Here is a 15,309-nt window from a genome sequence, read left to right as displayed (position 1 = left end):
GAATCAGAATTTCACAACTATGTTACATGTTTTAATATCTGAATCATAATTTCACAAATTTCACAATTATGTTATATGTTTTTTAACATGTAAATCACAATTTCACAATTACGTTACATGTTTTAATATATGAATCATAATTTCACAATTAAGTTATATGTTTTTTAACATAAGAATCATAATTACATAATTTTGACCAATGTTGCTCGACAATCATAGATGAATCCATTAATTGATTAATATATGAATAACATATTTTCACATGTATGCTTTATAATGTTACATGTTTCGACCCAAAAGACTGGAATTTTGGGTCTAATCAAAAGGCTGGAACTTTGGGTCGACCCAAGTTGGTACATAAATGTTACTTTGTCGACCCAAGTTAAATATGTGTTTCATACGTTAAATCTTGTAATATTATGTAATGAAATTGTGATTAATATGTTAAATCATGCAATATAGTTGTGAAATTATGATCCGTATGTTAAAACATGTAATTGTGATTTTTATGTTAAAACATGTAATTCAGTTGAAATTGTGATAACATATAATTGTGTTTTTTATGTTAAAACATGTAATTCAATTGAAATTGTGATTCATATGTTAAAACATGTAACATAATAAGTTAAAACATATAACATTATAGAACATACTATACTTGTGATTAAGTAATTGTGATTTATATATTCAAACATGTAACATAAATATGATTCATATGTTAACACATGTAATTGTGATTTTTACGTTAAAACATGTAATTCAATTGAAATTGTGATAACATATAATTGTGATTTTTATGTTAAAACAAGTAACATAGTTGTGAAATTGTGATTTATATTTCAAAACATATAACATAATAAGTTAAAACATATAACATTATAGAACATACTATACTTGTGATTATGTAATTATGATTTATATATTCAAACATGTAACATAAATGTGATTCATATGTTAAAACATGTAATTGTGATTTTTATGTTAAAACATGTAATTCAATTGAAATTGTGATAACATATAATTGTGATTTTTATGTTAAAACATGTAATTCAATTGAAATTGTGATTCATATGTTAAAACATGTAACATAGTTGTGAAATTGTGATTTATATGTCAAAACATGTAACACAATAAGTTAAAACATATAACATTATAGAACATACTATACATGTGATTATGTAATTGGGATTTATATATTCAAACATGTAACATAATTGTGATTCATATGTTAAAATATGTAACATACTTGTGAAATTGTGATTCATATGTCAAAACATGTAAAATTATAAAACATATATGTGAAATTATATGATTCATATATTAATCAATTAATGGATTAAACATATACGATTGTCGAGCAACATTGGTCAAAATTGTGTGATTATGATTCATATGTTAAAAAACATATAACATAATTGTGAAATCATGATTCATATGTAAAAACATGTAACATAGTTGTGAAATTGTGATTCATAAGTTAAAAAACATATAACATAATTGTAAAATTATGATTCATATATTAAAACATGTAACATAGTTGTGAAATTCTGATTCATATGTGAAAACATATAACATAGTTGTGAAATTGTGATTCATATGTCAAAACATATAACATAATTGTGAAATTGTGACTCATATGTCATAACAAGTAACATTATGGAACATACTTGTGAAATTATGTGATTCATATGTTAAAAACATGCCACATTAGTCAAAATTGTGTAATTATCCGTCAAAATTAAGTAATTATCGGTCATATTTGTCAAATCTATGGATTCATGTGTCAGAAAAAGAGTCGACCCAAAAACAACCTTGATCGACCCAAAATCAACATGGGTCGACTAAGAGATCAACATGATCGACCCAACATATTGGGTCGACCAAGCAACATTTTGCTGGATAGAGCTTGTCTATTTGCGACGGTTATGAGCCAACCGTCGCTAATTAGCGACGGGTAATGTTAAACCGTCGCAACACGAAGTTTCGCGACAGTTTATAACAACCGTCGCCAATAATGACATAGCGACGGTTTTGAATTGAAAACTGTCGCTAATTTGGGTCGACCAAAAAATCTTTGCCTCAATTTTGGGTCGACCAAGCAACATTCTCTGGGTAGACCAAGCTTTGGTCGACCCAACATTTTGCTGGATCGTTTGGTCTACGCAAAGTTTGGGTCTACCAAGCAGAATTATGGTCTACACAATCTATTTGCGACGGTTATGAGTTAACCGTTGCTAATTGGCGACGGGTTCTTTTAAACTGTCGCCAATTGCGACGGTTAAAAAACTGTCGCAGATCTGCTTTTAGCGACGGTTTAATAGAACTGTCGCAAAGTTTGAATTAGCGACGACTTAGTTTGGAAAACCGTCGCTAATTTGGGTGGACCAAACATATTTTGGGTCGACCAAACCTGAATGTTGGGTCGACCAAGCTTTGGTCGACCTACGTAAAGTTCAGAAACGCTTCGTTCGACCATTTTTTTTTGCGGAAGAAAAATTTAATTTAGAGTCGACTAAATGAATTTAATATTAAAAATTTAAGTCAATAGTTAATTTACACTTAAACAAAAGGATATTTTTGTAAATTGAGTTGTGAATCTTTGTTTTTAAATAAATCGATTGAGTCCCTTTTCCCTAAATTTCCCTAAAGAAGTTCGGAGCTGAAAGTCTTTGGATAACGTATATGCACACAAACCAATAAATATGCACACAAACCAATAAAACATGACCATGCTTTTATTACAGTTGTCGGCCCCGAGCAACTTGGACATGTACAATAGACTACATTCTGTCAATAAATGTCAACTTTTTTTAAAAAAAAAGGCAAACTTGGCAATGTCTTCAATTAGTGCTGGGGATGCTTCTGTAACGAACATGAAACATATAAATTTACGTCTTGGAATACACCAAATCTAGTACTTAAAAGTTCATCGGACTGATTTCTATCACCGATTAAGGAAAAGGGCCAAAACTTTGAGCACTGCAATGGCTTTGGGGGTGGTGGGATTGATCAAGTTGAAAACATGGTTTTCCCCTTTAACCTCCACAACCTTAACTATTCCATTCCACCCACTTTTCTTCAATACTTGCATGTAATACCAACCCCTAAACCTTAAGCCATAGCTTCCAGCGACATAAACCAAAACCCTTTTGCAACCAAGCATCTTGAGACCCGGATCCATACCCAGATTCACCAGCGGGTCATCCAGCCCTGTCGTATTCGGGTATGCATGTAACCAGATTGCTTCAAGGAAGTTTCTTGTATTGGCATCCGTAGATTCATTCCCCACCAGTCTCTTCCCCCAAAAATATGGGCAATTGAGAAACATCCCGTTAACTTTTACACCAGGATCCGGCTTCTCCGTACCGACCCGGATTGCCATATGGTGTGCTATGTTGCCACCTGCACTGTCTCCACCTAAATAAACACGCACAAAATCGGCATACTTTGTCAGCCAGGGCTCGCCACTATTCCCACTGGTGTGATGAAATACTCATTTCAGTGCTAGTCATGAATCTTGATAAGCAATGGGGAGAGGGAACTCGGGGGCTAATCTGTAATTAACCGACACGGCGATAATATTAGCTTTCGCGACAAGTGAGTTCATGTGGTAATGGTAAGTTGGAGAGAAGGCGGATTCAGTGAAGAATCCACCACCATGGTAGTATATAAGGAGTGGGATTTTGTATCCTGGATCAACCTTTTTTGGAAGGTAAATCCTCGCGGAAACATGGAGATCTTTCGCAATGCATACGTCTTTGGATTGAACCCCGGTTCTTGGATCAGTTGACGCAGGAAGAAAACCTTGTCCGATGAATCTTTGAATTGTACCATTTCCGTATACTCTTATCAAGGGATAAATATCGTATAGGATTTCATTAGCGGAGTTCGCAGCAAATGACACAATCAAAATCGAAAATCCATTTGTAGTAGTAAAATAATACATTAAAAAACTCTCTCCAAAATACAAAAAGAACGTAGGTAAGAGTATAAATTAGCAGAGATTTGAGTTAAAGTTGAGTTATTTTGTGTGCCATTAATCGAATTTAAAATTGAGCACAAATAAAAATATAGTGCATTGTAGGAAAGTATTATTTATACTTTATTATTTTATTAAAAACCTTCCAATTTTTTTTAATACAAACTACACACTTGTTTTGAAAAATTGGAAATAAAAAATACACAAAATAACAAGTATATATAAAATTTAATTTTATTCCCAAAGATAACTTAATATTAACCATTGCAAATGAAAAGATACAACTATTCAGCATTAATAAATGAAGAAACCTTTTTTATCATAGCCACGCCATTTTCACTAGCAGGAGCAAATACACTGAATACATGAACCTCTCCTGCAACATCCACAACCTCAATCTCTCCATCCCAACCATTTTTCTCCAACACCTCCTTATAATGCAACCCTCTGACCCTCAACACATCCTTCTCCGCAACGTAAAGGAGCAATCTTTTGCACCCTAAACTCGCAATTCTTGGATCAGTCTCCGGATTGATCAACGGGTCGTCGCATCCTTTGGTGCTACTCGGGTTGGCGAAGTTCCAAAGTGCATCCAGAAAACTTTTCGAATACATGGGATGAGTCTCTTCATTTCCCATGGGAACCTCGCCCCAAAAGAATGGGCAGTTCAGAAATGCCCCACGTAGAGTGATGCCTTTCAACTTCTCAATTCCTGCACGTAAAGCTACGTAGTGTGCTATGGTTCCACCGGCACTGTCCCCGCCTATGTACACACGATTGGCATCTGCGTGCTCTTTGATCCATTCTTCATGATGCCCCTCTTCGGTGAATTGAGAGGCGATCCATTCGAGGGCGAGCCAAGAATCTTCGAAAGCGATCGGGAGAGGGTGCTCTGGGGCCAACCTGTAGTTCAAAGACACTGCAACAACGTTTGCTTCAGCAACCAAGTGGTTCAGGTGATTCTGGTAAAGTTCAGAGAAGGCAGATTCGAGCACAAAGCCACCGCCGTGAAAATAGAGAAGGATGGGAAGCTTCTCGGCTGGGGAGGCGTTCTTCGGCAGGTACAGCCGGGCGGAGAGGTTGATTTCTGGTGCGATGACGACGTCTTTGGATTGCACGCCGGTTTCGGGATCGAATGAGGGTGGAATCAAACCGCTGCCGATTAATCTTTCAACTCGGCCATCTTTATATTGTCTCAACAAGGGAGATAAATCATGAAGAATCTCATTTGAGTTCGCTGCAGCCATTGAAAGGGGATATAGGGAATCAAGATTGAAGGGCTCTTGAGGTTATGCAGGCAAGATTTTCTAGAGAAATTTATAGATGAGAAGAAATTCAGACAATATAGTCAAATTTGTACAGCATTGAAATGTCCATTAATTACACTGATTTTTGTTTTTTATTTTTGAAGGAATCGCAATGATTGGTTAATATAATAAAATATCTCCTCCATAGGTCCAGCGACGAATTGCGACATACAACCAGCTACAAAACTAAAGGACACGAAGGCATGAAAATAGGAACTTAACAAATAATTATAATATATATTATGTATCTTTAAATATATCAAGAGAACGTGATTTATATAATTCTACATGCACGCACCATCATATAATTAATTTCTAAATTCAAAATACAATTTTACATAGAGAACCTAAAATACAAAGTATGATAAGACGTGTTTTATAAATTATTACTTTCAATTTATCAATCTAAAAATCACATTCATTTGTAAATCTTACGTGAGATGATTTCACATATCTATATCTGTAAGTAGACTTGATCCATATTAAAAAAAAAATATTTTTAGTATGAAAATTAATGTTTTTTCATGAACAGTATTAATTTGAAGATTTGTCCAATAAATTTGACATAATTCACGTGAGTTCATCCAAACTTCATTACATAAGGGCAAAGCAAAATTAAAATTTTAATGAAATGGGCCATGTAGTGGTTGTCTTCATCACTACACAGCTGCAGACCATGAGTTGTTGGTATCAATGTTTTTGCTACTCTTCTGGAAAGTCGACATCCATTTTGATGGCCTTCGGTCTTCAGAGAAGGCGACAGCTGCAATATATTTTGACCTTTTTTGGAAAAAAAAATTCAGTGTAATTTTAGAAATTTACATAATAAAATAAATTTATCTCCTTTGTTTGGTTTGGCCCAACTCTTAACCAATCCCAAAAACCCAAAGCCCATTTCCATAAGCCTTGGCCTACTAGATTCTATGTTCTATATTTTTTTATACCGTTGTTTTTCCTCAGGAATCGTGAGATTGGGACAGAGGCAGTAGCGTGAAAGTGTGCGCTGTACTCTTCATTCTTTTTTTTGTGTGTAGTGCTCTTTGCTTGGTGCATGTGAGTTCTTATCTTCTCTTCTTCCTCTCTATTCTTCAAGTGATATACGATAGTGTGTGAGAGATTGGAAACTGTCCTCGGTTCTTTGTGCTGTCTCAATCAGTGTTGTTTCCAGTATGGCTTGAGTTTACCTATTGTGTGTGGTGAGCTGTGTATTTATCGGCTATTTGGTTAGGGTTGAGTTAGTTATCAGTAAAGGTGGTTTTGATCGTGAAAAGTTTGTGGTATTCGCCTTGATTTTTTTGTATTTGGAGAGGTCGGATCAGTTTGTCTGAGTCTCATTTTATCTTAATATATCATATTGTATTGTTTCTGGTGATAATTGCAGGTCGACCAACCAGCTATAGAATGTACGAGACGACCGATGGACGCATAACATCCTTTATCAAAACTTCCAAATTGTGTAGGCCACCGATGGAAAATTCTTTCAGCACCTCTGTGAGCTTCTTGTTTCCATTTTTCCTCGATTAATATATGAAACTATTAATTAAAACCGAAAGTCGTTAATAATTATCTTGTTATTGTCATTGTCAGTCAAAAAAAAAAAAAAAAAAACTGATATGATGTTGTACAAGGCTGACCACGATTGGTTATTATATTTACAATTAACCCCAACGATTTTTAAATTTTTTCCAATTTAATTTCTGTAAAAAAAAGTTTCATAAATTTATTAATACCCTTTTTAAAAAATTAAACTTTAAAATACTTTGATCTAAATCCACTATTTTTTTAGCAAAAAAAATAAATTCACACATGCAATACATGCGTCTCGATGTGCTAGTATTAATGGTACGTAAAAGGTTGATACACTTTGAACCTCAACAAGTTGATCATAATGATGGAAAAAAATAACGTGGAAGAAAATATGTTAATGATTAGATAAAAGCATAAATTTTGTGAAACGATTTTATGAATCAATATTATAAGATGAATATCATATTTGGGTTATTAATGAAAAAACATTACTTTTTATGTCGAAAGTATTATTTTATTGTTGTAAATATGAGACATGATTGACTTATCTCACGGATATAGATCAGTGAGACCATCTAATAAGAGACCTACTAAATAAAAATATGCTAGAGCTTATGTTGTACCAATGAGAAACAATCAAATATCCCTATGATAATTCATTGAACCATATAAATTTCTTGATAACATAAATGATATATAAGAATTAAACTTCTATGTTTTATATCGTATAGAGGAATATAATATCACCCAATACAATATATAGTCTAATAAAAAAAATTCTACGACGATGCAATCCATAATCGATATTTATTTGATATGAATTGGATAAATCATAGGACTAACATAGTAGCTCGAAAATTATATTAATCAAATAAATTGTATTAAGACAAATAATGTACGATAGATTCGTAAAAAAATGTTAACTCTGGCAAACCCATATGAGGGGCTAGCCATTTTGCCCTTGTTTATTTATATATGTATATAATATATATATTTTGGAATAGTATATATATTTGTCAACTATTTAATTTTTCTCACAAACTCCATATCATAAGTAAATCAGTTATTTTCTTCTGATATATATTAATTGATCTTTAAATCGAAAAATTGGAAAACATTCACAGTAAGTGAAAATCTAATTAAATATTTGAACAAGTGATTAATCCGTTATATTAAATAATATATAGTGGTATTAACATAAATTAAATTTAAAAAATAATAATACCCTGTATTGGGAAATTTAATATAAACACTTTTAGCTTTTAAAAAATTGGAAACAAACAATTATCAATTTACCCATCAAAACTTCAAACTAATATGTTTCAAAACAAAATTCAATCATTAAAATTTAATAAAATAGTATTCATTAAACTTGAAGAATATTACCATTATAATAATTAGGATATTAATATATTAATATCAAATAGAACATAAAAAAGTAAAAGATATAAAAACTAAGGAAAAAATATATTAACATGATATAAATGATATTGAGTAGGTCTCTTATGAGAGAGTCTCGCGAATCTTTATATATGAGATGGATCAATCCCACCGATATTCACAATAAAAAGTAATACTCTTAGCATAAAAAGTAATATTTTTTTATGGATGACACAAATAAGAGATCTATCTCACAAAATAAGATCCATGAGACCGTCTTACACAAGTTTTCGTCAATGATATTTTGACTCATAGAAAAATAGTTGCAACCGCAACATTTCATTATTGCTCCGTATTATTAGAGGAAATAGGTAAACGAGTGAATTGTGCAAACAAATTAAGTGCAAATTTCTATATTTTCAGAATAATATATTTTTAGGATTGTATTGAAAATATATATGTATTTTATTGTGCCCCACATTTTCTATGTAGACTCTATTATTATAGTATAATTTTATATTAATTAGATCTTTTGTGAGACGGTCTCACGAATTTTTATTTATGAAACGAGTCAACATTACTGATATTCATAATAAAAAGTAATACTTTTAGTATAAAAAGTAATATTTTTTCATGAATTACCTAAATAAGATATATGTATCACAAAATACGACATGTGAGACAGTCTTACACGAGTTTTTGCTTTTTATATTATAATCTAATAAATATTATTTTAAATTTTCAAAATACAGTTTCCTAATCATTATCACACAAATATCAAATAATGAAACAATATTCGTGGACAAAAAAAAAATCCTATGTGACCTAGCCTAAATAAAAATGAATCCTTCAAACAAATACTTTTTTTACTATTTATTTTTCTTCCACAAGTTTATTCAATCAAAAAATTATTTCTTTAAAATATTTTCGTAAAACATACAAATATATAAATTTAAACATTTACGTCATGCTACCATTTTGATTTGAAACAAATATTATGCACATTCTTGATGTAATAATTTTATTAAATTAAATTTCCATTTTTTTAAAAAAAATAATAATAATCAATTTGCAGTGTCTCCTTTCTCACCACTTTCCCCTAGCAAGCCATTATATATCCTCCTTTACCTCTGAAACAGAACACCAAAAAAATGGAAGTAATTTCTCCATCTCTAACTGTACCCTTCATCTTCGACACTCCCTGCGTTTCATTCTACAACAGCGTCCCTTCGAGCCCACAGAGCCTCAGTACCACCTTCTTCTACAGCGCACCCAGCAGCCCCATACGGCCCTTCGCCTACTGCGGCCAGGATTTCCACGGCGAAGACAAATGCTCTCCATCGTCGGCTATTCCGTTCTACTGGGAAGAAAAGCCTGGAACTCCTAAAGAAGAATACTTCAGCAGCACTGAGGAAGGTACAGATTTTGAGTTCTATTCCAGTGGAAATTCCGGTAGGTGTTCTTTATCGGCTGACGAGCTTTTTGATGGAGGAAAGATCAGACCATTAAAGCCGCCGCCTGGATTGCAGCACAACCAGAACAAGACATCGGGTTCTTCGAAATCACCTCGTTCCCCTACGAAAATGATCGTTGAAGCATTCTCCCCGCGCCACAGGAAGAAAGATTTCGACCCGTTTGCTGCAGCCTTGGAGGAGGCGCGAAAATCAAACATTCAAGAAAATAACCCCACAGGTTCCACGCATAAAGGGACAAGATCTCTATCCCCGTTTCGAGTTTCTGATATGTTATCCAAACAAGAACCAGCTAAGAATCATCGTTCTGCTAACTCTCCCAAGGCTTCACTCTCTTCTGCTTCGTCTTTCTCTTCACTCTGGCATAAAAAATGGAAAATCAAGGACTTGTTGCTGTTCAGAAGTGCATCAGAAAGCTGGGCCACAGATCACGATCAGATGAAGAAGAAAAATTCGTTCTTGAAGAAATCCCATGATCAAGATGAATTTACAGAATCAAGTTTCAGTTCAACTGCAAGTTATGAATCAGAATCGAGCAGCAGAAGATCAGTGCCGCCGATCTCAGCTCATGAATTTCATCACAGCGTAAAAAGGACCGTGTGCGAGGAAATGAAGAAGAGGAGGAGTTTGTTACCGCACAGACAAAAGATATTGGGTTGCTTGGGATTTCATCGAACTGTTCCTGAAATTCATCACAACCTGTAATCTTGAACTGAAAATATTAATAATTGTCATGTAGTAGCACTGCGGTTTTGTGACTTTTGTTTGATTTGGTTTCACGTTTTCTGCCATTTCTTGTTTTGTATGTTTCTGAAAGTTCATCGATTTCGCTATACACCGAGTTCATATGCGTAATCTCGATCATTTGCTAAAGCTTACGACGTTCCCTCTTTTGATAATTATTAAGCATGAAACTTTTATTAAATTAATTTTGAATTTTAATATCTCATATCCTAGATTCTATTGTTTTCCCTCAATTTTGACGTAAGGTAATTAGAGCACATGAACTAATTGAGTGGCCTTGTGAAAAAATATAGGTTAGCTTCATGATATGATATGATCATGCTAAAGTTCCTCTTGCCGGCAAAAAGTGGAGCCACCAACAGTGCTCAATTATCTTTATCGAAAGGTTCGTTCTACTCGTAATTCATTAAAGAGACAAAAAGGAAATTCAATGAATGTCACCTCCATTGGTTTGCCTCCTTTTCCCACGGTTGGTGAAAACGTTCTTTTTAAAACCGGATTGGATCGATTCGACCATAAATCGGTCATAAGTATGGTATGAAACAATCTTATAAACAATTTTTACAGTCAAATCAAGTCAGGATTATTCAAAAACCGGTTTCGATCGGTTCACCTATTTTAACTTTTTTTTAAAAAAAATTATCAGTTAGAAATAGTTTTTAATATCAAACCAAGTTATGAAAAGATTGGGCGAAAGATTAGAGGCTTGCTACTCCTAGAAAATATAAATTTGACCCCTCTTTCATCTACCGGGTCAGACTTGAAAAATATATATATAATAAAAAAATTCAACTACTCCGGTGACCATTGAACACGAAGCCATGACAATTATGACAATGACCTCCTTCACGGTTCAGTCCGTCTCGCGAAATAATACAGGATTACATTAAATTCAGGGTGCTTCGATGCTACTAATCGATATTGCCTCAACCCTCAATCTAGAAACCATAAGGGGGTCATACGTATTTTCGCATGCTCATATATTACATCACATGAAAAAATACACATATGGTCGTGTGAACAAATTTTTATATTCACTTCCCGCGTTGTAAAGGTTGTCGGAGTTCAATAATTTTTCACTAGTTTAACAAAAAAACGTGAACTTTATCAAATTATTACAAAATTGTCGAATACAGTTTGAAATATGACCGTGGTGACCGATGATATAGCAACAGATCAAAGATATAAAGGAGAAGCATCATAACTCAATATTACAGAAAAAATATAAATGAATGTTTAATTTTTTTATGACCCTCGCTTCTTACCCATAGGTTGGTTACGACTAACGAGTCCGGAAAAAAATGCAGATGGGACCATGCCGGTCGACGCGGGGTGGGTCTCCCAGAGAAGTAATAAGCGGCTGACAAAAGCAATGGTACTAAATGTATTTGATTCGAAAGATAGTGTGAACACTGACCTACTACCAAGAGATTCTACAAACAAGAAAATCAAACCTTGGCCGATTTGTTTGAATGGTCAATTCATCCGGACACAAGTTGGAGCTCGATAGAGATTTTAAAAAAAGTTTTTTATCAAACATGGACACTTCACAGTTTAAGGCTTTAAGCAACTTAAGAATTTAATAGGACTGGGTAATTTAATACATTTCCACGTGAAACTTATAATATCTGACAATAATGCCAACGAAATATAATATTTCATCTGATGAAAGAGATAGAGTCTGCTTGCCAGCGGCTAAGTTGGCCGTGGTGGACTTGGAACTTGGAAGAGAAGGCATAACGAGTTCCAACTTCCAAGTATAGTCAAGTTCAAGCGCAACGATGGAGTCAAGCAAGCATCTCAAGAATAGAATACCGCATGCAAACTATTACACGACCAAACGGGAGAAGAAGAGTCGAAAACCTATAAACAAATGTGAAGGCTGTCTATAAGTGATACAAAACCAAATGCCAACGTCTGGTTTACTAGCTGAGACTAGCAGTATCAGTCAAATCGATGGATCGCTTTCCATACATCAAAACTAAGGCTACGATCTTGAAGTACCAATCCATCTGCTTAGAAAACATTGGTAGATACCTCACGAGTTGCGCAGATTCACATTTGATAATCATAAGTTGTGATCACCTTTTTAAAGCAAGTTATCTTGCGCATCTTGAAAGCTTGAGAAAACATGTATGCATCATAGTGCCTTTGTGTGTTGGTCATGGACTGATTCAGAATTCCTGCAGTTTTTTTAAAAATACTAATAAGGATCATTCTACGTGAAATAACAAAAAATAGTATTTCAGAAAGTTGCCATAAAAAGAAAAATATGATCACGGAATTAAGTACTATCAGGGAAAACATAAATAGCGATAAATATCAAGTTTTGGCTCTTTAATGTGTGGTAGTTTACTTGAGGATTCTAATGACATGTACCTCTTTTATCAAACTTGACACATCTACGGCAACACTCATACTAGCGCTTGTAAAGTCCGAGCAATGGTTTTTCTCTCTTTTCCACTCTCTTCCTTGCAGCTTCCCTAGCCTTCATGGCAGCTGCTTCCTCTTCAGATACAGCTTGAGGCTTTTCAGCTGCCCTTTTTCTCTTACTAACGGTGACAGACGAAGGAGCACCCTTAATAGATCGCATTGGATTGAGTGGTGTGGAGACAACACGCCCAGGTGGAGGTGCTGTTTGAGCGATTGAAGCACTCTTAGATTCAGTGGTCGGTTTATTAGCTGTTGCTAATGGTGGTTTCCCCATTATAGATTTCTTCCCGATAGATTCTGATGATTCTTGAGATGCAGCAAGGGCCTCCTCTCGTGTCACCCACTTACCTACAACATTGACTCACCATGAGAAAAGCATGAACAAAGAAGGATCTCTTGTTTAGGGTGGGGGGGAGGTGGAGTTTTGAATTATTAAAGAAAAAACCGAATGTCTATACCTATAGAATCTGTATAAAAAAAGCCAGAGTTTGGATCATAATAGCAATTAGTCCTTTGATTGTAATAATAGCCTGATGAACTTTCATACTCCCAATCTGTTAATTACACATAATTAAAAAAAGGTTAGTACAGAGACATTGTTTGTTTAAGTAAAATGGTAATACAACCAAGGGAAAATAGACACAAATTCAGTTATGAACTAACACCGATATGATAGAACTTAAGGAGCTTAATTTAACCGCATTCTATAACAAAATCTCATATGTCATACTCATATGTGATGAAACGTAATGCTTCGGTGAACTTCATGAATAGAAGGTTCGTAAATCACACACTAACAAAGTTCAAAGTGAAACCTAAGGCCATTAATTGGATACGACATATTCAAAAGGATAGATAAATCTACCATTGCCAGGGAACACTGGATGACCATTAATTCATTTCATAATTGAAAAGACGAAACTTTACAACCTTCAGATATAGAGGAACCTCCCCCAGTTCCTTTATCATTGTCCTCAGCAAGCAGGGCATTTGCATTAGAATCCCTTGCCTCCTGAAAAGATGCCAAGTCCTTCTGATAGCTGCGCTTGGCTTTCTGGCAAAAATCGAGTAAAAATAAGAGGACTTGAATATAAAAAGAAATAAAGACTTACCGGCAGAAAAATATTTCTGGAGATCATTAAAGGAATAGGAGAAAATCATGAAGTGCTATGTAGAAAACTATGTGAGCATTTGAATTATGGAACAAACACCACCACCAAATCGGCTCAAAATGATGACTACTAAGTTGCCACCAGTGCTCACAGATTCTATTTGTTCCATGAGACGAGCTGCAGCCTTTTGTTCTTTATCTTTTGCAGCTTTATCTTCTCGCATGGTAGTGAGCTTTTGGGAAACATTAGCCTTGTGCCTCTGGCCAAGCTCATGATTTCTAATGCTTGCTGGATTGTTTGATATCCAAATTTTGCAGATGTCACACCACTTGTTACCCTGGCTAACCCAGTACTGCAGAATAAAAAGAAAGATCAATCAACAGATAATGTCGAGAGAAACATATAGAGATAAAGAACAGGAAGAACCGAATACAGCCAATCATATTTACATGTCTTCATTATTAAATTGAATATAATAAGAAAAACTTTCAAATTAAGAACACAAAAAAAATGAATCATGGAAGAGACATATCTGACCCTTGTAAAGTCCAGATAAATCTTTTCTAAATCTGAAGCAGCATTACCGAGTTAGTATCACCTTAATGCATTAGACAACTAAAACTCAGATTCACCCTTCTACTAATGATGCGACCATCCTCGAGCTTTTAAAACAAATGATGTGATTACGCATGAGCTTTTATAACAAATGGAAACAATCCAGGCGAAAAATAACTTAGCCAGGGTACATTCCAGCAGCATTGAAAAAAATTATACATCACAACAAAATAAATACACAATCTGTCTTCGTTATTAAATACAATACATTGGAATTTTCAATCGATTTCTTGAAATCTTAACTTGGAACAGTGCACTTCTATTATCATTGAACTTGGAAATTCTAGGAACTAAATAGACTTCATTTAAACTGTTCAAATCCGTTAAATTTCGTCTAATTTCTTATTTTTAGACTCGAAATGCACTCTGCCCCGCGAGTTGAAGATACACTTAATTTTGCAAAAGATATTACAAGGAACGTATTACGCGAAAATAAAACATAAAAAAAATCATATATTCACACCGCAAACACGGTCGTTGAATCAAATCTTTGAGCTTACAAATAAAATGTTAAAAACGAAGCGGAATAGTTTCAACGAGGAAGGGCGTTCATACCTCTGTCATGGCTCCGAATTAATTTTCCTGATCGAGAATTATCTGTCTGGCAGAAATAAGAGCTGAATCTCAATAATTTAGGGCTCGCGATTCCGGAATTCTCGACTTCTAATATGATCTAGTCCTTCACCCTAAGGCAAAAACTTGTGTGAGACGGTTTCACGGGTCGTATTCGTGAGACGGAT

At 34.3% G+C, this 15,309-nt stretch overlaps 3 protein-coding genes and 1 pseudogene across 4 annotated transcripts; 1 reads left to right on the top strand and 3 right to left on the bottom strand.

Annotated features, from left to right (window-relative positions):
• Positions 1 to 2,706: 2,706 nt before the first annotated feature.
• LOC140841872 (probable carboxylesterase 12) lies at positions 2,707 to 4,092 on the bottom strand (annotated as a pseudogene).
• Positions 4,093 to 4,236: 144 nt separating this feature from the next.
• LOC140841873 (2-hydroxyisoflavanone dehydratase-like) lies at positions 4,237 to 5,319 on the bottom strand. The gene has a single exon (XM_073209590.1). It carries the CDS (start codon positions 5,224 to 5,226, stop codon positions 4,264 to 4,266), a length of 963 nt encoding a protein of 320 aa, XP_073065691.1. The 5' UTR covers positions 5,227 to 5,319; the 3' UTR covers positions 4,237 to 4,263.
• A 4,025-nt stretch (positions 5,320 to 9,344) lies between these two features.
• LOC140840932 (uncharacterized) lies at positions 9,345 to 10,370 on the top strand. Its single transcript, XM_073208075.1, has one exon. The coding sequence runs from the start codon at positions 9,345 to 9,347 to the stop codon at positions 10,368 to 10,370; it is 1,026 nt and encodes a 341-aa protein (XP_073064176.1).
• A 1,594-nt stretch (positions 10,371 to 11,964) lies between these two features.
• Positions 11,965 to 15,257, bottom strand: LOC140841871 (zinc finger protein ZOP1-like). 2 transcript variants are annotated; one of them, XM_073209589.1, is made up of 6 exons: positions 15,125 to 15,257; positions 14,106 to 14,306; positions 13,773 to 13,896; positions 13,301 to 13,396; positions 12,789 to 13,190; positions 11,965 to 12,234 (listed from the first exon to the last, which is right to left on the bottom strand). In XM_073209589.1, exons 1-5 carry the CDS (start codon positions 15,131 to 15,133, stop codon positions 12,829 to 12,831), a joined length of 792 nt encoding a protein of 263 aa, XP_073065690.1. In that variant the 5' UTR covers positions 15,134 to 15,257; the 3' UTR covers positions 11,965 to 12,234; positions 12,789 to 12,828. The 2 variants fall into 2 exon arrangements, with proteins under 2 accessions (XP_073065690.1, XP_073065689.1); XM_073209588.1 differs by lacking the exon at positions 11,965 to 12,234 and adding an exon at positions 12,253 to 12,592.
• Between the last annotated feature and the right edge of the window lie 52 nt (positions 15,258 to 15,309).

This window comes from Primulina eburnea, chromosome 9, assembly GCF_022965805.1.
Source record: "Primulina eburnea isolate SZY01 chromosome 9, ASM2296580v1, whole genome shotgun sequence".
Taxonomy (NCBI): domain Eukaryota; kingdom Viridiplantae; phylum Streptophyta; class Magnoliopsida; order Lamiales; family Gesneriaceae; genus Primulina; species Primulina eburnea.
Note: the sequence above shows the minus strand (reverse complement) of the source record. Positions and strands in the feature narration are given on the sequence as shown.